The sequence below is a fragment of the Asterias amurensis genome, chromosome 2, assembly GCF_032118995.1.
Source record: "Asterias amurensis chromosome 2, ASM3211899v1".
NCBI lineage: Eukaryota > Metazoa > Echinodermata > Asteroidea > Forcipulatida > Asteriidae > Asterias > Asterias amurensis.
The window spans coordinates 9,689,027-9,711,450 of NC_092649.1; the positions used below are offsets into that span (position 1 = coordinate 9,689,027).

The 22,424-nt window shown below is 39.4% G+C and overlaps 1 protein-coding gene across 2 annotated transcripts in view; it reads left to right on the forward strand.

Moving 5' to 3' along the window:
• The first annotated feature begins 309 nt into the window (after positions 1 to 309).
• The window catches only part of LOC139950832 (molybdate-anion transporter-like), a 39,825-nt gene continuing 17,710 nt past the window's right edge, over positions 310 to 22,424 (forward strand). For both annotated transcript variants that reach the window (XM_071949661.1, XM_071949670.1), the window contains exons 1-6: positions 310 to 428; positions 7,436 to 7,611; positions 8,221 to 8,365; positions 10,104 to 10,272; positions 13,080 to 13,198; positions 14,081 to 14,217. In XM_071949661.1, the coding sequence (XP_071805762.1) occupies positions 7,467 to 7,611; positions 8,221 to 8,365; positions 10,104 to 10,272; positions 13,080 to 13,198; positions 14,081 to 14,217 (715 nt within the window). In that variant the 5' untranslated portion in view covers positions 310 to 428; positions 7,436 to 7,466. The remainder of the gene's footprint in view (positions 429 to 7,435; positions 7,612 to 8,220; positions 8,366 to 10,103; positions 10,273 to 13,079; positions 13,199 to 14,080; positions 14,218 to 22,424) is intronic.

Below are 22,424 nucleotides of genomic sequence, written 5' to 3' on the forward strand. Positions count from 1 at the left end.
GGTAGAGAATCAGAAGTGAACACAAATATAATTGTGTCTGGTGGTAGTCTCATAATTGTGTCTGGTGGTAGTCTCACGAGTAAATTTGTTTTGCCCCCCCCCCCGTCGACCCCGCCCCGCCCCCGCCTAGTATTAACTGATCTATTGGCCGTTCATTGACACGCCCCTAAATAGCGCCACTAGTCTCATTGGTGCTATGCAGAATCCATGCAGTTACAGGTGAGACCCGCTGCTGCGCGATCTAGGTGCTGATGAACCATCTAACATTCCGCATCATGACGTCAGGTCTATCCCCCTTTCGTGTATAGATTGTACGAGCTATTTTGTTCACGCAAATTTTTGCTGGTGAGATTGATGTGTTCGTGTGATGAGAGGAGAGTCGGTCACCAAGGAAATGAATATTGCTGAAATTTGAAAGGCAAGAAAAGGTAAGAAGACTTTTGCCTTTAAAGGCATTGGACACTATTGGTAATTGTCAGAGACTAGCCTTCACAGTTGGTGTATCTCAACATTTGCATAAAATAACAAACCTGTGAAAATTTGAGCTCAATCGGTCGTCGAAGTTGCGAGATAATAATGAAAGAAAAATAACCCTTGTCACACGAAGTTGTGTGCGTTTAGATGGTTGATTTCGAGACCTCAAGTTCTAAAGGACGTTGGTAAAACGCGGAACGATTGCGGAACGACGGAATGGCGGAACGCTTTTATATACGATGTAACAGATTGTATTGCACGTATGTACATATGTACATACATACGTACGTGTATCCATGAAGCATGGAGGTAGAAATATGGAGGTAGCTAGATGGCAAGACGACTGTAGAATTTGCTGCATATATTCCAGTGTATAGAAAGTCTTTGGAATGATACTTTGTACTTACCAGTGCGTTCTTTCATTGGACAACTTGGCATTTCAAGATTATTTTTTAGAAAGGTTCTTCGTGCATGATGACATTATGCATTAACATGGAGCACTGCTGAAGTCCATGGCTGAACTACAACGAGTGTACAACTGTGTGTAATTTGTATGCATGACCCACACGCGCATACTGTGTATGTACATAGGCTTCATCCCCCTATTATGGCTGATGATGGTGCATTGCGCGAACGAAATATAAAGGGGGGGGGGGCATGATAAATGAGCAAAAACACCATCAAGGACGGGGTGCTCCACCAATTGCAATATACCAAAATATTCTTTAAGGACTCCTCTTTCATACTAGCTATCCAAAATAGTGGAGCACCCCGTCAATGAGGTCGAAAAAATTAGTTCTTTTGGCGGAACGTTTTTAAGCCACCATTAACACGTACAGTGCATTGCGCGAACTGAAACAAAAAAAGGGGGTACATCGACGGACAAAAACACCATCAAGGACGGGGTGCTCCACCAATTCCAATATACCAAAATATTCTTTAAGGACTCCTCTTTCATACTAGCTATCCAAAATAGTGGAGCACCCCGTCAATGAGGTCGAAAAATTGAGTTCTTTTGGCGGAACGTTTTAATGCCACCATTAACACGTACAGTGCATAGCGCGAACTGAAACAAAATAAGGGGGGGTACATCGACGGGCAAAAACACCATCAAGGACGGGGTGCTCCACCAATTCCAATATACCAAAATATTCTTTGAGGACTCCTCTTTCATACTAGCTATCCAAAATAGTGGAGCACCCCGTCAATGAGGTCGAAAAAATTAGTTCTTTTGGCGGAACGTTTTAATGCCACCATTAACACGTACAGTGCATAGCGCGAACTAAAAATAAGGGGGGTACATCGACGGGCAAAAACACCATCAAGGACGGGGTGCTTCACCAATTCCAATATACCAAAATATTCTTTAAGGACTCCTCTTTCATACTAGCTATCCAAAATAGTGGAGCACCCCGTCAATGAGGTCGAAAAAATTAGTTCTTTTGGCGGAACGTTTTAATGCCACCATTAACACGTACAGTGCATAGCGCGAACTGAAACAAAATAAGGGGGGTACATCGACGGGCAAAAACACCATCAAGGACGGGGTGCTCCACCAATTCCAATATACCAAAATATTCTTTAAGGACTCCTCTTTCATACTAGCTATCCAAAATAGTGGAGCACCCCGTCAATGAGGTCGAAAAAATTAGTTCTTTTGGCGGACATTTTTAATGCCACCATTAACACGTACAGTGCATAGCGCGAACTGAAACAAAATAAGGGGGGTACATCGACGGGCAAAAACACCATCAAGGACGGGGTGCTCCACCAATTCCAATATACCAAAATATTCTTTAAGGACTCCTCTTTCATACTAGCTATCCAAAATAGTGGAGCACCCCGTCAATGAGGTCGAAAAAATTAGTTCTTTTGGCGGACATTTTTAATGCCACCATTAACACGTACAGTGCATAGCGCGAACTGAAACAAAATAAGGGGGGTACATCGACGGGCAAAAACACCATCAAGGACGGGGTGCTCCACCAATTCCAATATACCAAAATATTCTTTAAGGACTCCTCTTTCATACTAGCTATCCAAAATAGTGGAGCACCCCGTCAATGAGGTCGAAAAAATTAGTTCTTTTGGCGGAACGTTTTTAATGCCACCATTAACACGTACAGTGCATAGCGCGAACTGAAACAAAATAAGGGGGGTACATGGATGAGCAAAAACACCATCAAGGACGGGGTGCTCCACCAATTCCAATATACCAAAATATTCTTTAAGGACTCCTCTTTCATACTAGCTATCCAAAATAGTGGAGCAACCCGTCAATGGGGTCGAAAGAAGTTTTTTCTGAACCCGTTAGTTGGGTAAAAATCACTCCCTGAGTTCGATCTATAAATCAAACTCTTTATCCGCAGTGCTATAGTATAGCCGTTGTTGCAACAAAGGAATGCTTACACCAGCGAGAAACATGTGCGTCTCCCGCATCCAGTAGGCGTTTTTTCTATTAAAATAAAAGTATAACATTGTATATAATTCTTTTCATGCCTTTCAATCTATAATTATTAAAAGATACACCATTGGCGAGCAACATTGGTGTAGCTAGCTTTCGTTGAGACCGCAGTGTTTAGTCGTTCAACACTCTTGCGTTGAGTTGGCTCTGTATTGCTGACGCCGGGTGGCAGTTAACACAATGTTTGGCACACTTTATGTAGATCCAAAGGTTTTTGTACTGACATAATCATTGGCTTTTGTTGTATACCACTATAGCATGACAGCAATAACAATCGTGTCTCAAGATAGGATTAACATACTTGTGTAAATGAGTACATGTCTGTCGCAGGTTTTTACCTAGGTTGTTGTAAACAAGTTTGCTATAAAATAAAACGCAATGGACAGCAATTAATTTTGAAACGCTTCTCTCAGTGATGGTTACTATTATTATAATATTTCAATATCACAACAGTTGGAATGAATTTAGGTACAAGGTTATCAAATATACACGTCAATGGGTTACTGTGAAAGAACAAGTGCAACAACTCACAAGAAGAGCAAAGTCACAAATCAGGTTTGTTCTGACTTTCTCCTTCAAAGAATAAAATCATACAGTACACTTTAAACCACTTATAAAGACACTGGACACTATTGGTTATTGTCAAAGACCAGTCTTCTCACTTGGTGTATCTCAGCATATCCATAAAATAATAAACCTGTGAAAATTTGAGCTCGATTGATCGTCGGAATTGCGAGATACTATGAAAGAGAAAAAACACCCTTGTCACACGAAGTTGTGTCCTTTCAGATGCTAACTTGATTTCGGGAGATTTTAAAAATTCTAAACTTGAGGTCCCGAAATCAAATTCGTGGAAAATTACTTCTTTCTCGAAAACTACTTCACTTCAGAGGGAGCCGTTTCTCCCAATGTTTGAAACTATCAACCTCTCCCCATTACTCGTTACCAAGTGAGGTTTCATGCTGATAATTATTTTGAGTAATTACTAATAGTGTCCACCCTTTAAATTTCAATAAACTGAAGTTGTACAGTACATTCAATTTAGCAAAATCAATAAAGGCAATAGTAAAATTCGTTCTAGCTACTTCAACAGTAATTACAACTCTGCAAAATGACACCTGGTCAACGGCAATTAACCACTGGAACAAAAAGTTCGTAGTGGAGCAACGGCCACGATAGTGTTTTTACAAGTGTTTTTTTTTTTTGCTCATCCATACCCCCTTATTTTGTTTAATTTCGCGCAATGCATTCCGTGCTAATAATGGTGGCTGAAAAACGTTCCACCAAAAAAACTTATTTTTTCAACCTCATTGACGGGGTGCTCCACTATTTTAGATAGCTAGTATGAGAAAGGAGTCCTCAAAGAATATTTTGGTATATTGGAATTGGTGGAGCACCCCGTCCTTGATGGTGTTTTTGCTCATCCATGTACCCCCCTTATTTTGTTTCAGTTCGCGCTATGCACTGTACGTGTTAATGGTGTATTAAAAACGTTCCGCCAAAAGAACTAATTTTTTCGACCTCATTGACGGGGTGCTCCACTATTTTGGATAGCTAGTATGAAAGAGGAGTCCTTAAAGAATATTTTGGTATATTGGAATTGGTGGAGCACCCCGTCCTTGATGGTGTTTTTGCCCGTCGATGTACCCCCCTTATTTTTAGTTCGCGCTATGCACTGTACGTGTTAATGGTGGCATTAAAACGTTCCGCCAAAAGAACTATTTTTTTCGACCTCATTGACGGGGTGCTCCACTATTTTGGATAGCTAGTATGAAAGAGGAGTCCTTAAAAATTATTTTGGTATATTGGAATTGGTGGAGCACCCCGTCCTTGATGGTGTTTTTGCCCGTCGATGTACCCCCCTTATTTTGTTTCAGTTCGCGCTATGCACTGTACGTGTTAATGGTGGCATTAAAAATGTCCGCCAAAAGAACTAATTTTTTCGACCTCATTGACGAGGTGCTCCACTATTTTGGATAGCTAGTATGAAAGAGGAGTCCTTAAAGAATATTTTGGTATATTGGACTTGGTGGAGCACCCCGTCCTTGATGGTGTTTTTGCCCGTCGATGTACCCCCCTTATTTTTAGTTCGCGCTATGCACTGTACGTGTTAATGGTGGCATTAAAACGTTCCGCCAAAAGAACTAATTTTTTCGACCTCATTGACGGGGTGCTCCACTATTTTGGATAGCTAGTATGAAAGAGGAGTCCTTAAAGAATATTTTGGTATATTGGAATTGGTGGAGCACCCCGTCCTTGATGGTGTTTTTGCTCATCCATGTGCCCCCCTTATTTTGTTTCAGTTCGCGCTATGCACTGTACGTGTTAATGGTGTATTAAAAACGTTCCGCCAAAAGAACTAATTTTTTCGACCTCATTGACGGGGTGCTCCACTATTTTGGATAGCTAGTATGAAAGAGGAGTCCTCAAAGAATATTTTGGTATATTGGAATTGGTGGAGCACCCCGTCCTTGATGGTGTTTTTGCCCGTCGATGTACCCCCCCTTATTTTGTTTCAGTTCGCGCTATGCACTGTACGTGTTAATGGTGGCATTAAAACGTTCCGCCAAAAGAACTCAATTTTTCGACCTCATTGACGGGGTGCTCCACTATTTTGGATAGCTAGTATGAAAGAGGAGTCCTTAAAGAATATTTTGGTATATTGGAATTGGTGGAGCACCCCGTCCTTGATGGTGTTTTTGTCCGTCGATGTACCCCCTTTTTTTGTTTCAGTTCGCGCAATGCACTGTACGTGTTAATGGTGGCTTAAAAACGTTCCGCCAAAAGAACTAATTTTTTCGACCTCATTGACGGGGTGCTCCACTATTTTGGATAGCTAGTATGAAAGAGGAGTCCTTAAAGAATATTTTGGTATATTGCAATTGGTGGAGCACCCCGTCCTTGATGGTGTTTTTGCTCATTTATCATGCCCCCCCCCCCCCTTTATATTTCGTTCGCGCAATGCACCATCATCAGCCATAATAGGGGGATGAAGCCTATGTACATACACAGTATGCGCGTGTGGGTCATGCATACAAATTACACACAGTTGTACACTCGTTGTAGTTCAGCCATGGACTTCAGCAGTGCTCCATGTTAATGCATAATGTCATCATGCACGAAGAACCTTTCTAAAAAATAATCTTGAAATGCCAAGTTGTCCAATGAAAGAACGCACTGGTAAGTACAAAGTATCATTCCAAAGACTTTCTATACACTGGAATATATGCAGCAAATTCTACAGTCGTCTTGCCATCTAGCTACCTCCATATTTCTACCTCCATGCTTCATGGATACACGTACGTATGTATGTACATATGTACATACGTGCAATACAATATGTTACATCGTATATAAAAGCGTTCCGCCATTCCGTCGTTCCGCAATCGTTCCGCGTTTTACCAACGTCCAGTTCTAAATCTGAGGTCTTGAAATCAAATTTGTGGAAAATTACTTCTCTCTCAAAAACTACGTCACTTCAGAGGGAGCCGTTTCTCACAATGTTTTATACCATGAACCTTTCCCCATTACTCGTCACCAAGAAAGGTTTTATGTCAATAATAATTATTTCGAGTAATTACCAAGTCCAATGGCAATAGATAGTGTCCACTGCTTTTAAAACAAAACAGTGTTAGTGTACACTTTTGTATTTTTTGGAGCAATTGCAGCAGAATAACCTGAATTGCAACGTGTAATCGGGGGTTTCCCTGAACATGTTTTCACTGGCTACCCGGATGACTAATGAGTCAACCATCAGGCATCATGATGAGTCGCGCACGGCGGACGGGCGTCGTTGTGGTTGGTTATGGATGGAGGAAGAAGTGCACACTAACCCACGTAACTGGGGCGCTGTACTCCGTTTTTCTCTCGAACATTTTGTTAATGTGCAGTCGTAGTAATGTTGCCAAGGGATGAGATTGTCCAGAATTTTGGCTGAATTCAGACTTGCTGGGGCCAAGGATACGAAGTGGATTGGAACCGATTTATGGGGCTAGTGCTTTGGATACTGTTTTCAAAAGCTCCTTGAAATCTATAAGTATAACCCCCAGGGGTTACCAAACAGTAGAACTGGCATCATTTCAACATACCTTTGAATTTGTATCCATGTTTCAGACTTTTTCGTCAGTAATGACTTTCAGTCTCACCATGCTCACCCTGGTGCATGGTGGTAGCCCTTGTGTACAGTATTTGTCTCATCTTGCAATGGATATGGTGCATTAAAAATACTAAAATAGTTAAGTTTGGTTGGTTCTACCTGGTTAGATTTAGAACTAAAAAAAACTTTTTACAAATTTGTATACACATATTGACTGGCAATGCTTTATTTGCTTGTAAAATGTACCGGTATGTTTTATAAATATTGTATTATTCATAACATAAAATGCATTTGCTTGTATTTATTCACTACCTTGTGGATTGTTAACTTTAATTAAGAATGAACTGGAAATAAAGTGAATTAATTTGAACTTAATTGAATATTTTGTTGTACCAAAACAGGACAGCCGCTGCTGTCAACACAGACGGCATCATGATTTTTGTTTCAACTTTCTATGCTCTGTGCGTCCTCTGTGGTCTACTGTATCTCTACACACGATCTACAGTGGCCTCTTCAGACGATGTTGGTTTTAAGAAATTCCAGCGAGTTTACCTAGTGGTCTATCTCTTTGCAATGGGTAGGTTCAGACAGAGTAATGGTTGGGTATCGCAGTCAGTTGCAGGGCTGTATGCTTCAAACTGTCTCTAGCTACCGGGCAATCTCAGCGGTCTAGAATTGCCAGGGTCATGGGTTCGAATCCCATCCCACCCAGGTAATATGCCTAGGTGATTTTATTTAACAGGACTCGGGGGAAAGTACTGAGTATACAGTGCTAACACACATCGGAGAATGAAATTGTAACCACTACTAAAAGATCAGAAGCCAGCACCGGCAAAAAGGCATTTAATCCTGGTGTCACTGTAAAAGAGTTTAAGTATCTCCTGAAGGAACCCAGTGTCTTTAACAAGTGGCTCAGGTACACTCAAATTAAGTACATGTACATGTCAAGCTACAACATTTTTGCATGGACCATTTTTCGTACAGGATAAAAGTTTTTTCAGAAATCGAGATACAACGTTTTTGCACTGATGGACATGTTTTGTCCCTACCTATTTGTAATTAATCTGTTTTTCCGAAGATTGTTTTTTTTAGAGAATTTATGCACCACCCTAAGCTTGATCTCTTCAGTTGATCTGCAAACGTTTATGTCCTTTTGAATTATTTGTATATGCTCCCTCTCTTCCAGCTGCTGATTGGCTGCAAGGCCCTTACGTGTATGCCTTGTATGAGCATTATGGGATGACACCCCATCAGATTGAGCAACTCTTTGTGGGGGGTTTCGGTTCCAGCATGATCTTTGGCACAGTGGTTGGCTCGTTTGCAGATAAATTGTGAGTTCCAATTTTTTTGCCAAACTATTATTTTTGTTATCTACAAATTTTCCTCCATACTGTATTTATTATTCTTTGACTTTATAAATTTTAAACTACTCTTTACACTAACGCTGTGTTTTTGACAGTATGGAATAAATGTGAATTGAGTTGAATTGATATCGAGCAGACTTGAATCCTCGATTCGGATTGGTCAACCCTTAGCAACAAGAGGTGTGCAGACCTGTATGCTCTGTTTTGAAAGCACAGGGGCACCAGGGCATTTTCTTCTTGGTAAATGGCACCCTATGAGGAAATTTTAAATGTCTACTGGGGCATTTCAAGGGCACTAAGGCAATGACTAGTAAGCCTGAGTGTGATTTAAACCTATAGTGCATGGCACATATCACACTCTGCATTTTTTTTACTCTGCGCTATTTAACTTGGGTCCCTTGCTTGTAGCAATGTTTGACAAGATTTTGGAAGAGAACTTGGGACAGTATACAAACATTGTTGTCCTTTCATATAAGGTACATTTTGTAACGTTTAACAACCTTGCTATAATTTAGCAAGGGACCCTTGCTAAATTGCTCTCGTGTAAAGGGGCTTCCAGCTGTTTGATTGTGTAAAGCTGAATGTCAAGTTTGTTGAAAATAAAATTGTTATTACACGAATGCTTGTGGAATACGGAAAGATAAAGCGTTTATGCATCCCACATTCTACTCGGCCATAATACCCCGTTGACGCTGTGACTCGCTTTCACTTATAACGTATGTATGTATTAATGATTTGATGGATAATTTTGTGAGTTATCACAATAAACCATTATCCCCCGGGATAAGTATAAAAACAAAACAAAAATTGGAAACCTCTGTACCAAATCAAACCTTGATTTGAAACAGAAGTGGCATACTTTTCCGTACTCCCTTCATAATGCTTGTGATAACTAACATTACTAACTGCATCTTTCTGGGCCTAATTTCATAGAGCTGCTAAGCACAACAATTTACTCAGCATGAAATTTCTTCCGGGATAAAAACAGGATTACCAACCCAGATTCCATTTGTTGCTTGTTACTGGTATTCAGCTATTGTTTACTTATCCTGAAAATCATGTTGAAATTTGGTTGGTAATTCTTTTTTTATCAAGGCAAAAATTTCATGCTAAGCAAATTTGTGTGCTTAGCAACTCTATGAAATTGGGCCCTGGTCTTGAAAGGGACCATCAAAAGCTTCCTGTGCAGAAAGGAAGATAAAGAAAAGGTTAGCTGGGACCATTCATTAAATCATGTCATACCTAAAAAATAATATTTTTTATTCTTGATGCAAATTTAAAGTAGATCTGTTAAAATATTGTCTCTCGATGGTAACAGGTTTCATCGCTATCAACTGCAAATGTTACAGATTGTATTGTTCCCACTTGATGTCATATGGTGTTAATCTTAATGGGCAATGATTGTAATTTTTGTATGACACACAACCATAAAAAAAACAGTCTAATAAAACTAAAACAAAACTAAAACTAAAACAAAACTAAAACTAAAACTTGGCACTGTTTACTGTGCAGCTCCTGAAACCTATTAAGCTTTTGTGTGTGTTATGGTGTAGGAAATAAATAATGGCACACAAAAAAGTCCAAAAGTACAAAATGTGCATGACATGCACAGTGCCTTCAATTGCATTTGGTATTATCTCTGAACTATTTCATAAAATGTTAAAAATTGCGTTCTAATGTTCAGTTTTTCTCTCTTTGTTTCAAGTGGACGTCGGGCAAATTGTGTGTTGTACGGTATCCTGTACGCTTTGGCATGTGTCACCAAACACTTCAACAACTTCTTCATTCTGATGATAGGCCGGTTGCTGGGTGGAATAGCAACCTCCATTCTGTACAGTGCATTCGAGTCTTGGCTAGTCTATGAACACAACTCAGTAAGTCAACTTAGAGTTGGGCCTTATCCGATTTGGTGGCTACAGCTAGGGCTACGGCTAGATTTCTGCCTCATCATGCGTTGAGGTATAGGAATAACCTTAGCAACATCCTTAGCAACAGTTGTAGCCGTAGCTAAAGACGCCAATTCGGATTCGGCCATATTTTGTACATAACGCTCCATGGATTCTACCTTGTGGTTGGTCCAGAACATGTCACATAATGTAGGGACTTAAACAAATCCACACCACAGTGTCATTTATAGTGGGTGCGGTCGATAAGCTTCCCTCGGTCAACCCCGCGGTGCTCACTCGGGTGAGCCGCCGACAAGAGCTAATGGAACGATCACTCACCCTCGCGTGGTAACCGCCGTGTGGCCAGCCCTAAGTGAACCACTCTGCACTTGGGGCTAAACCTGGTGAGCCCCTGGAATGACGTCAAAGCTATTCGAACGTACCGAGGGCAGACCGGGTCGACCCAGGAAAGCGAATCGAACGCACCCTCTGTTGAAGAATAGGATACAGAACAAAGGAATATCCACACAGTGACTGCAACTCAAGAGCTGTGTGTGTATGGTTGTGGTTCCATCATACAGCACATTCATTCTAATAAAAAGTAATGGCCGATAAGTTACCTATGCCTGGTCAAACAGCATAGAAATTTACTATTGGCTTTTATTCTCTTGTGGGAGTTTCCCAAGTTCTCTTCATGGGAAGGTCATCTTAAACAAAAGACAAGTCAAACATTCTGTATTTTATTTTTACAAAATTCCAGGGAGGGTTCAGGCCTGGAATTACACGGCGGCCACGACGGCCATGGCCGTCGATGCCCTTCCAACTGGCCGTGATGCCCTTCAAAAATGTCTGCTTTTCACGGCCATAATTGCCGTGCCCTTTTTTCCTTTTGGCCGTCGTGCCCTTTTTTTTCTTCTAAAAAAAAAGGGCCGTCGTGCCTTTATTTTCATTTAAAAAACCCCAAATATTTACGTGTTTAGTATTCGTCCAACGAAACTTCGCTTGTGAAGTGTAAAAAAATATAATCCAATGCAATCAGGTCAAGAGTCATCATCGTATAAACAACGAGAAGCACAACTTGTTATTCCCATCGTGACATCCGTTGCAAACACGTACACATGTACATGCGATTAGCCCGAACATCTGACGTCCCATTTTCACAGGGGACCCGTCTATTACATGAATCATTGAACGACAGTGGGCGCTGTTGTTTTTCGACCGCCCTCTGCTGGTGGCATTGTTACACCGCGTGATCTGAAAAACTTTTTTAGTTACTATCGCTTGCAAAAACTTTTCAGGTCAACTATATAACTTCATAATAGAATAATGCCGCGAAAAGAGCAGTTGAAGCGTTCTGAAAGGGATGAGTACGAAAGCTCTGCTGCAAAATGCAAGAAACTTGACTTCTTTTTTGGCTAAGTAAGGATTTTTTTATTTTTTTATTATTATTTTTTAACTGATTTTAAAGCTGCTGCTTTATTAATTTCTTTTTGTTGGGGGGGGGGTAAGTATTTTTATATTTTTAAATAATACAAATATTGTTTTAAAACTAAATGGTACAGTTTGCTCATGAATAAGATATGATTTATCAATATCCTTACTGAGATTTGATTATCAATATCCTTATTCATGTGAACTGTTTAATTGGGTTTACCACCCGTAGGGGTCCCCCAGGTCAATATTTTTGTGGCCTTGATGCCTTTTTTATTTTCACTGTTTTGGCCTTGGTGCCCTTTCTACTGGCCTTGGTGCCCTTCACAATTTGGCCTGCTCCAAGGCCAAAGTGGCCCTGCCCTAAACAAATTGTAATTCCAGGCCTGAGGGTTTGACAAAAACTGGTTAAATACAAAACAGTTGTCATGATTGGAACTATGAGAGTTAAGCCTGGTTCATACTTCCTGCGAATACGAAGCGAGTGTTGACGTCACAAATTCGCAACGAACAATTCGCAGCAGTTGAACTGTGCTCAACTCTTGCGAATATTCACAGCGAAAACAGAGTTGTGACGCCAAATTCAGGTCAAATTTGCCTCGCATTCGAAGGAAGTATGAACCGGGCTTTAACCAGATCGCTCAGCCGCGACATTTCCACAAAAAATGAGTAGTCAAATCAATGAGCTGTGGCGTGGTGTGGTGTGGCTGGCTCTGATCCCATTAGCAATTGCCTTAAAGGCAGTGGACACTATTGGTAATGGTCAAAGACTAGCCTTCACAGTTGGTGTATCTCAACATATGCATAAAATAACAAACCTGTGAAAATTTGAGCTCAATCGCTCATCGAACTGGCAAGATAATAATGAAAGAAAAAAACACCCTTGTCACACAAAGTTGTGTGCGTTTAGATGGTTGATTTCGAGACCTCAAGTTCTAAACCTGAGGTCTCGAAATCAAATTCGTGGAAAATTTCTTCTTTCTCGAAAACTATGGCACTTCAGTGGGAGCCGTTTCTCACAATGTTTTATACCATCAACCTCTCCCCATTACTTGTCACCAAGAAAGGTTTTATGCTAATAAATATTTTGAGTAATTACCAATAGTGTCCACTGCCTTTAATAAATTTTGATACAAGGTATCAGATGCGTGTAAGATTTAAAATAACTGGACAATTTATTGATTTGTGCAATTCATTACAGACTTAAAACTAATGTTTGTATAATATGTATGAGAGAGATTTGCTGTTGCCAGCTGGGCGTATATCCCCTTGTGGGAGTTTGCCAAGTTTCTTTCATGGGAAGATCATCTTTAAAAAAACTTTTAAAACCCAATCAAACATTCTGTATTTGATTTTTTTTTCAGAGAGGGTTTGACAAGGATCTGTTAGGTACCATTTTTTCCCATGCAACACTTGGAAACTCCATCGTTGCCATAGCAGCTGGCATAGGTGCCCAATTCTTTGCTGATCTTTATGGTTTTGTGTGAGTATTATTTAAAATTCATGATTTGTTTTGTATAAAATTCATGATAAGTGTATCCACACTTGATGGGACACAACATTTACATGACATAGCAAACTAGCCAAAGATTAAGCTCAATCATTTATCGAAAAAAGTGGGGACAAATCTCAAATGTTTGGAATTCAATTCAAAACTGAAGATCAAAACTTGTTTCAATTTTTTTTCTCAAAAACAACTGCCAGCAACTGTTTTGTTAGCAAAATAACAATTCTGTAATGTTCCTTTAAAGGTCACAATTTGACCTTGTTTAACAAGTTTAACATCATTCTTCCAGTAGTCACATTTTTCTCTTGATCCATGATTGGTTGTTGATCTTAAAGCCATTAAAAGTTCACAGATTTACAAAAAATTTACAGAGTTTACAGATGGTGAAAGACTCATCTTGAAATATTATTCAATGAAATGCTTTACTTTTTGAGAAAACATTAACACAAAATCAATTCTCGATAGCGAGAATTACGGATTTATTTTAAACACATTTCATGGCACGGCGAAACGTGGGGAAACAACGTAGAGTTTTCTCGTTATTTTCTCCTGACTTTGATGACCGATTGAGCATAAATTTTCACAGGTTTGTTATTTTATATATAAGTTGTGGTACACAAAGTGTGGGCCTTGGACAATACTGTTTACCGAAAGTGTCCAATGGCTTTAAAGGTCACAATTTGACCCTGTTTTAACAAGTTTTAGGTAATTTTTTCAGTAGTCACACAAATTATTTCTTGATCCATGATTGTTTGTTTTTCTTAAAGGTTACAATTTGACTCTGTTTAACAAGATTAACATCATTCTTCCAGTAGTCACATTTTTATCTTGATCCACGATTGGTTGTTTTTCTTAAAGGTCACCATTTGACGTCTCAATGATTGTTCTGATTTTAATGGTTTTAATCGTCATGACGATATGGTCTGAGAACTACGGCGATTCCAAAGCCAGCTTAGGAACATCATTCAAAACAGCTATTTCAAACATAAGGACAGGTGAGATACAGTAATACACAATATTTATATAGTGCTTAAAGCCATTATACACTTTCAGAACAGAAAAACAAAAAAGTTCACAGATTTAAAAATAACTTACAGGGTTTACATTTGGTAATGGTGAAAGACTTCTCTTGAAATACTATCCATGAAATGCTTTACTTTTTGAGAAAACATTAAAACAATTATCAATTCTCGATATCGAATATAACGGATTTATTGTAAACACATGTCATGACACGGCAAAACGTGCCGGAACAAGGGTGGGTTTCCCCGTTATTTTCTCCCGACCCCGATGACTGATTAAGCCTAAATTTTTACAGGTTTGTTATTTTAATGCAAGTTGTGATAATAATAATAATAATAATAATAATAATAAGACTTGTAATGCGCACATATCCACCCTGCTGGGTGTTCAAGGCGCAGTAAAACCAAAAACAAAACAAAAACAAAACACAACACAAAGAAAAACAGACACAACAAAATTAGTCATTGAAAACCTGTGACATAAGATAAGTTTTGAGAAGAGACTTGAATTTTGCAGTACAAACACAAGATCGAAGATTAAGTGGTAGAGAGTTCCAGATGCGTGGCGCAGCTGAAGAAAAAGACCTGTCACCCACCCCATGAGTGTCGAGACTTGGGTTCAATGAGGAGAAGCATAGAACTTGATCGAAGATTCCTTGATGGAGTGTAAACGTGAAGCAGTTCAGAAATATAGTGGGGAGCTTTGCCATTAAGAGCTTTGTGGACAATGAGCATCAGCTTGAAGATGATTCGTTGAGAGATAGGCAGCCAGTGTAGTTGTTTCAGAATGGGGGTGATAGAACAGGATTTTCTAGACAGTGTCACAATGCGGGCAGCAGTATTTTGGAGCCGTTGAAGTCGGGAAATCTGGTTGTTAGGAAGACTGTAGAGAAGAGCATTGCCGTTGTCAAGACGAGAAGTAACAAATGCGTGAATGACCTTTTCAGTGGCACTTTTGTCCAAGTACTTGCGAATCTTACCTATATTCCTGATGTGATATGATGATAAATGAACAATGTTGTTGATGTGTGGCTGAAGTGTCATCGATGAATCAAAAATAACCCCTAAGTTCCGAGCTTTCAGCGAGGGAGCTATCCGAGCATCACCGATGGAGATGTATGGCACTGAAACCTTAGTTAACTGTTGACGTGACCCAAATAGAAGGAACTCTGTCTTATCATCATTTAACTTCAGGAAGTTTTGTTGTGTCCAACGTCGAATCTCTTGGATGCATTTCTCAAGTCTTGCAATAGATGCATTGGCGTTTTCTTGAGAAGATTTAAACGTGATGTATAGCTGAGTGTCGTCTGCGTACACATGGTAATTCAGATTAAATTTCAGGACGATGTCACGAATCGGTAAAGTGTATAGCGTAAACCACTGCGGGCCGAGTACCGACCCCTGTGGCACAGAGTAGTTCAAAACAACAGGGTCGGATATCGCGGTGCCAATACATACATGCTGAGTTCTATTGTAGAGATACGATTTGCACCATGCTAGGGCTGTGTCCTCTATGCCAAGGTGATTCTGGAGCCGAGAGAGAAGGATGTTGTGATCGACAGTGTCAAAAGCAGCACTCAAGTCTAGCAGGACTAGTGCTGTTAGGTTACCATTGTCCATTGCAGAGAGAATATCGTTGCTCACACGGACTAGTGCAGCCTCGGTCCCATGGAAAGGCTTGTATGCTGACTGGAACACGTCGGACAGGTTGAAAGTATGAATGTGATCAGAAATACGTGATGAAACTACTCGTTCGATGACTTTTCCAAGATATTTTAAGTTTGCAACCGGTCTGTAGTTTTTGAATATCTCCTTGTCCAGGTTTGGTTTCTTGATGAGCGGCCTGATGTAGGAAACTTTGAGGCTATCGGGGAAACAACCGGAACTGAGGGATTCGTTTACAAGCTTAGTGATGTAGGGTACAAAAATATCGATGTTTTGCTTTATCATGGATGTTGACACTGGATCCAGCTCACAGGATTTTGAAGGAGATTTCATAATAACCCTTTGAATCTCAGCAACAGTCGCAGGCTCAAACACAGATAGTCTACACTCTGGTTGAAGTTGTGGCAATGTCTGCGGCACGTTGTAAGGGACTGATGAAAATGATGAGCGGATGTCTGAAATCTTGGTGACAAAGAATTTCTGGAACTCATTTGCTAAGTCCTGGTCATTGTAAGTGGATGGAAGGACAGGGGTTTTGGGTTTGAGCAACAACTTACCAATTATCTTGAAAAGCTTCTTTTGATCTCCTGAGGATTCTTGTACTTGAGATGAATAATGGATGATCTTTGCCTGGTTGATCAAATTCCTAACTACTTTACATTGGTTGCGATATTCTTGTCGTTGAATTGCCAATTTGCCATTTTTCCGCCACTTCCGCTCCAGTTGACGACAGATCTTTCTCGCTGTACGAATATCATCATTGAACCAGGAGACTTCAGTTCGGACCTTGACTGATCTCGTTTTCCAAGGTGCGTATTTATCCAAGATGTCACTGACTGTACTCTCATATTGGCTGACATAGGAATCCAAGCAGTCGTGATCAACTTCTAGATTTGCTAAATGGGAGCCTATGTCGCGGAACACTTCGGTAGGATTAACATGTTTCCATTGTCGGCTCTTTATAGTAACGGTTGGGACTTTGGGCTTGCACAGACTCAAGTTACACATGACTGCATAATGGTCTGATAATCCAGGTAGAATAACAAAGTTTGAGACAATTGGTGGGGAGATTTCACGAGTTATGACAAGGTCTAGGCAATGACCGAGACGATGAGTCGGCTCCTTGATATGCTGGGTAAGACCAAAAGCCTGAAGTAGATGCTTAAACTGGTTTGCATTGGTGTTGTGGATGTCATCAACATGAATGTTAAAGTCGCCTGTGATGATGATTTCCGATGGATGAAGCAAATATTCCAAAATCAAATTCTCAAACTCCCTTAGAAAACTTGAGAAAGTCACATGTTGGCCGTTTGAATCTTTTTCAGGTCTGTATACAATGACAAGGCGAACAGATTTAGAGTTTCCGGAAACTTCAGCATGAAGAGATTCAAAAGTTGTGTACTGGACGTCGTTACTTTTCACAGAGACGGATAAAGTAGATCTGTACAGTATTGCAACTCCTCCACCAGTCTTGTGAGGTCTTGGGATGTGATGAAAGTAGTAGCCAGCAGGGGTACACTGACGACATGTTAAGTTGTCGTCTGGTCTCAGCCATGTTTCTGAAACGGCAACAAGGTCCAGATCTTTTTGCAGAACAAAATCAGCAAAATCGTCATACTTGTTACAGATGGACTGTGTGTTTATAACACAAAGGCTGAGTTGAGATTTGGCTGGAGTCACTGGTACTGGAACAGATGGGAGTGTAACTTCGGGTACGGGGGGTTTATGAACAGTTCTACGGCGACCAGCTTTTTTACCACGATGTGTAGGTCGGTAAACAGTGCTGGGATTTACAAAAAGGCCAAGGTTCTGTAATGATAATATACAGGAAGGCAGAAGAGTTGTAGCACGTGTGGATGGGGCATAACGGAGACTGAGAAGCTTGTTTCGTGAGTAGGAATTTGCAGAGTTTGGACTAGCTTCTGCTGAGTTTGAGTTATTGACACCTTCAGGGCCGGGATTTACAGCAATGTCACCAAAAATCACAATTTCCAAATGAAAAGTGGCTGGGGAGTTGTCATAGTAAGAAATAGGGCATTTCAGATATTTACGACGCTGGATGAACTCTAGATGTGTCTTTGGCAGAATGTAAGCATCAGACACAATTGATGCTGATGGAACAAAGCTGACCACAGATGAGTCAGTACAGTACAATGGTCTAGCAAGCAGAGAGAGAATGAAAAGGATACTTACCTCCATTGTCCCCAGATGGGCGAACAATGTCCATGGACTAGGTGGATGACTGCACAGGATGCAGCCACCTAAGTGTGTGTAAGCTTTATACACCAGAATTCTCAACTGAGACAGTGAAAAATTCCAACAGAAAAACACTATTTTCACAATTCAGATGACTCCAGGATACACAGAAAAAGTCCTGTAGATTCCAGGTGTAGTAACAAATCCAGTTGTATAAAAATAAGAACACAAATTGAGCAATATACTAAGAAATTAGCAAACAAACACAGAGCTGATTTGAGTGGCTGCTGTCAGGCGCTCAGTCAAATCTTATACGAAGTGTGGCCCTTTGGACAATACTGTTTACCGAAAGTGTCCAAAAGTTTTAAAGGCACTGGACATTTTTGGTAATTGTCAAAACCCAGTGGTGTATCCCAACACATGCATAAAATAACAAACCTTTGAAAATTTGAGCTCAATTGGTCATCGAAGTTGAGAGAAGAAAATGGAAGAAAACCCTTGTTGCACAAGTTGTGTACTTTCAGATGCCTTAAATTCGAGACTTCAGCTGAGGTCTCTTATTCAATTCAAATATTTTAGTGAGAAGTTATATAGAGGAGTTTGCGGTAACACCATGTAATGAATATCTCTAAATGAGTTGGGGTGGTTCTAAAAAGAACCGATGGTTCAACTTGACGTTTCGATCAGTGTGCTCTGATTGTCTTCTGGAGTGAAAAATTACTTCAAAAACTATTTCACTTTAAAGGGAGCTGTTTCTCACAATGTTTTATATACTATCAAGAGCTCTCCACTGCTTGTTACTTAGACAGTTTTTATGTTAACAATTATTTTGAGTAATTACCAATATTTCTAAGCGCACCATTGTCTGTCTACAAAATAAAAATACCAACTAAATCTTACAATGAACACACAAATCATAAATTTGTTCTTTTTTTCAATAAATCATACACAAAGTAGTAAGAATCAGGCATAAGATCAAACATACAAGGAATAAGATTGAGTGCACCTCAATTGACAGACTCGTAACTGAGCCTGTGAAGAATTTTATTCATGAATTAAAAAGGTGCGTTTCAGCAAGGTCTTAAACTGATTTAGGGATCGAGCATTATGAATATGCCTTGGTAATTTGTTCCAAAGGATAGGGGCAACTACTGAAAAGGCTTGGTCACCCAATTACTGAAAAGGCTCTTGCCTCTAGGATCCGGTTTGAATCTAGGTGTACCAGGTTTGAATAATTTAAGTCCCAGGTTCGAATCCAGGTCCCAGGGTCTAATCTAGGTCCCAGGTTTGAATCTAGGTCCCAGGTTTGAATCTAGGTCCCAGGTTCGAATCTAGGTCCCAGGTTCGAATCTAGGTCCCAGGTTCGAATCCTGCCGGGGATGGGGTTTTCAGTCCCTACCTTGGCCCTATTATGGTTCTGCTATTAAACTGTAAAAAAAAAAATTGACTCTTACGGAAGCCGAGAATTCCGCGCTTTCACGGGTTAGGAAATTTTGGCTTACACTGCTGGCACAGATATTTGGTGCTGTCGCAGTAAGCGGAGGATGGTCATCATGAGCACAGAATTTGGCAGAAGTAGAGCCATGAAACTTGGACCCGATTGCTTGGGTTTCAGTTGTTATTTGCAATATTTTCTTTCTGTTTTATTTAACAAATGTTTTTTTCCAGTAACAGTTTTCTCGTTAACATATTTATTTTATTAAAAATTAAATTTAAGCGATTGTCATGAAACGATTGCACTGAATTTTAAATTTTCTTTTGTTAGATCAACCGCAAAATATTGTTTCGAACGGTGGAAAATTTAGAATCATTATCTTGAAAAAAAAACAGTGGTAGAACAAAAATGACCTTGGTATTTTCCGATACGCAAGTAGCAGGTACCGCATACAGTGTGAAATAAATTGGTGCTGTTGCAATGTAATTAGTTGTGTTGTGTTGTCTTGGTCCCTGCTGTTTGTAGTTTGACCTCAATTGTTCCCTAGAACATGTTGTTGTGGCATCTGCATGGAATATCGATTGGTGTGTGATTAGATCCATACAGATTGCAATATGCACAGTGTAGGCCTGTTATGCGAGAACAATGTGTGGTTATGTAGGCCTGTTATTGCTGACGAAATAGTCACAGACAGACTTCATAATTTGTGCGATCAACCATGAAATAACAAACCTGTGAAAATTTTGGCTCAGTCCATTGTGTCAGTCGGGAGAAAATAGTGTACATTTTTTTATTTTTTTTATTTTAGCATTTAAACATATCGTTTTTTTTTTTTTTATAGTAACCAAAATTAGATGATGGGTGTTTTTGTTAGACTTTCAGAAACAGTTTTCTTGAATATGAGTTCAATTCAGAGGGAGATATTTCTCAGAAAAAAATTGTTTTCTGGAATATGAGTTGGGAGAAAATGGAGAAAACACAATTTTCAGCATGTAAACGCATTGTCCTTAATTTTGGTTGGAATATTCCAAATTAGTTGGTTTCAGATATATGACACATGTTACATGTATGACTTCATTTCAGACCAAATGGTTTCAATATGAACTTCATTATCAGTTCAGTTTTAGAATCAAGTTAAAGACACTGGACACTAATGGTAATTGTCAAAGGCCAGACTTCTCACTTGGTGTATCTCAACATATGCATAAAATAACAAACCTGTGAAAATTCACCATATAAAACAAATTGAGTTACATGTAAACATTAATGTGTCCATATGCATCAATTTATCACTGATAGAGTAAATGGTGAAAGGGTTAAAGGATTTGTGTTAAATGATTTGTGCCATACCGCCTTTACCATTGTTAACGCAATGTCAACGTTTGGTACTAATAATAAATCGTTCTTATAAAGTGTATTAGCAAATAATACACACACTAAAATTTACCTGTTTTAACGGTCTCTTCCCCAATTTATTTTGTTATAAAAAAACTGAAATGGGAAGGCTTACAAACACTGGCTTGGCTCATGATGTATATCATGACATCCCTGGGAACGAGAAATGTTGTGAAAAGGTTATGCTACCACAGCAGGGCGTGCCTGCATGGTAGCAAAGAAAGTGTGGACATTTCAGGTTTTTCATTTCTTGGTTCCACCAGGGATGTCACATCATGTTCAAGGCCTGTTTTTGTGGCCGTTCTTGTCAACCTTTATTTTAAAGGAACATTACAGAATTGGTTACAAAAAAGCTCGTCTAAGATCACAGATTTACATAAAACTAACACGGTCTCATGATGACGATAGTAGAAAACACCCTTCGAAAGTATTTCTGTCTGAAATGTTTTATTTGATGAGAAAAAAGTAAAACTAATTTCTCGTTTGGATTTTCTTACTCAGTGAGCGTTTTATTCATATTTTGTTTATGAATCAAAGTCATGGAAAATGTGTAGCCGGTTTTTCACTATTTTCTCGTGACCCAGATGGTCGATCAATCTCACATTTTTACACAGTTTATGTAAATGTTGGATGACAAAGTGCTTACATTGCCAGCAACTAATTAGTTAGCAAAAATCAATTCTGTAATGTTCTTTAAACGAAAGAAAGGCAAACAATATTTCTGAAGGGAAAACAACAGGTGTATTTCACAGCAGCTGATACATTATTGATTCATTCTTATGCTCAGAACTACAGGGTCATTAATGTAATTTGTATGGGTTTCATGAAATTAATTTTGCATATTTAGATAAGTTGCTCCGGATAAATGGGGTTTATTAATCAAGAGTGGTCTTCAAAGTATTTGTTTAGCGAAAAGAAACATTCATTGTCTAATTAAAACATTCATTTATTGATTTGATTTATTATTCACAAGTTTCTAACCTTTTTCTGGTTAGCACTAATACTTGTTGTTTTGCTACCGAAATTGTAACGTTGCCCATGTCCAGTTTAGGGGTCAGACTATTAGAATTAAATTCAGATGTACATTGATTAAGAAATAACGGTCTAGTAACTGAACTCAAGCAATGCAATCATCAGTCTTCTCATTTGGATTGAAAGACTTTCGGGTCACGGTGTTTAAAGGCAGTGGACACTTTTGGTAATTACTCAAAATAATTATTAGCATAAAACCTTATTTGGTGACAAGTAATGGGGAGAGGTTGATAGTATAAAACATTGTGAGAAACGGCTCCCTCTGAAGTGACATAGTTTTCGAGAAAGAAGTAATTTTCCAAGAATTTGATTTCGAGACCTCAGATTTAGAATTTGAGGTCTCGAAATCAACCATCTAAATGCACACAACTTCGTGTGACAAGGGTGTTTTTATCTTTCATTGTTATCTTGCAACTTTGACGACCAATTGAGCTCAAATTTTCACAGTTCACAGGTT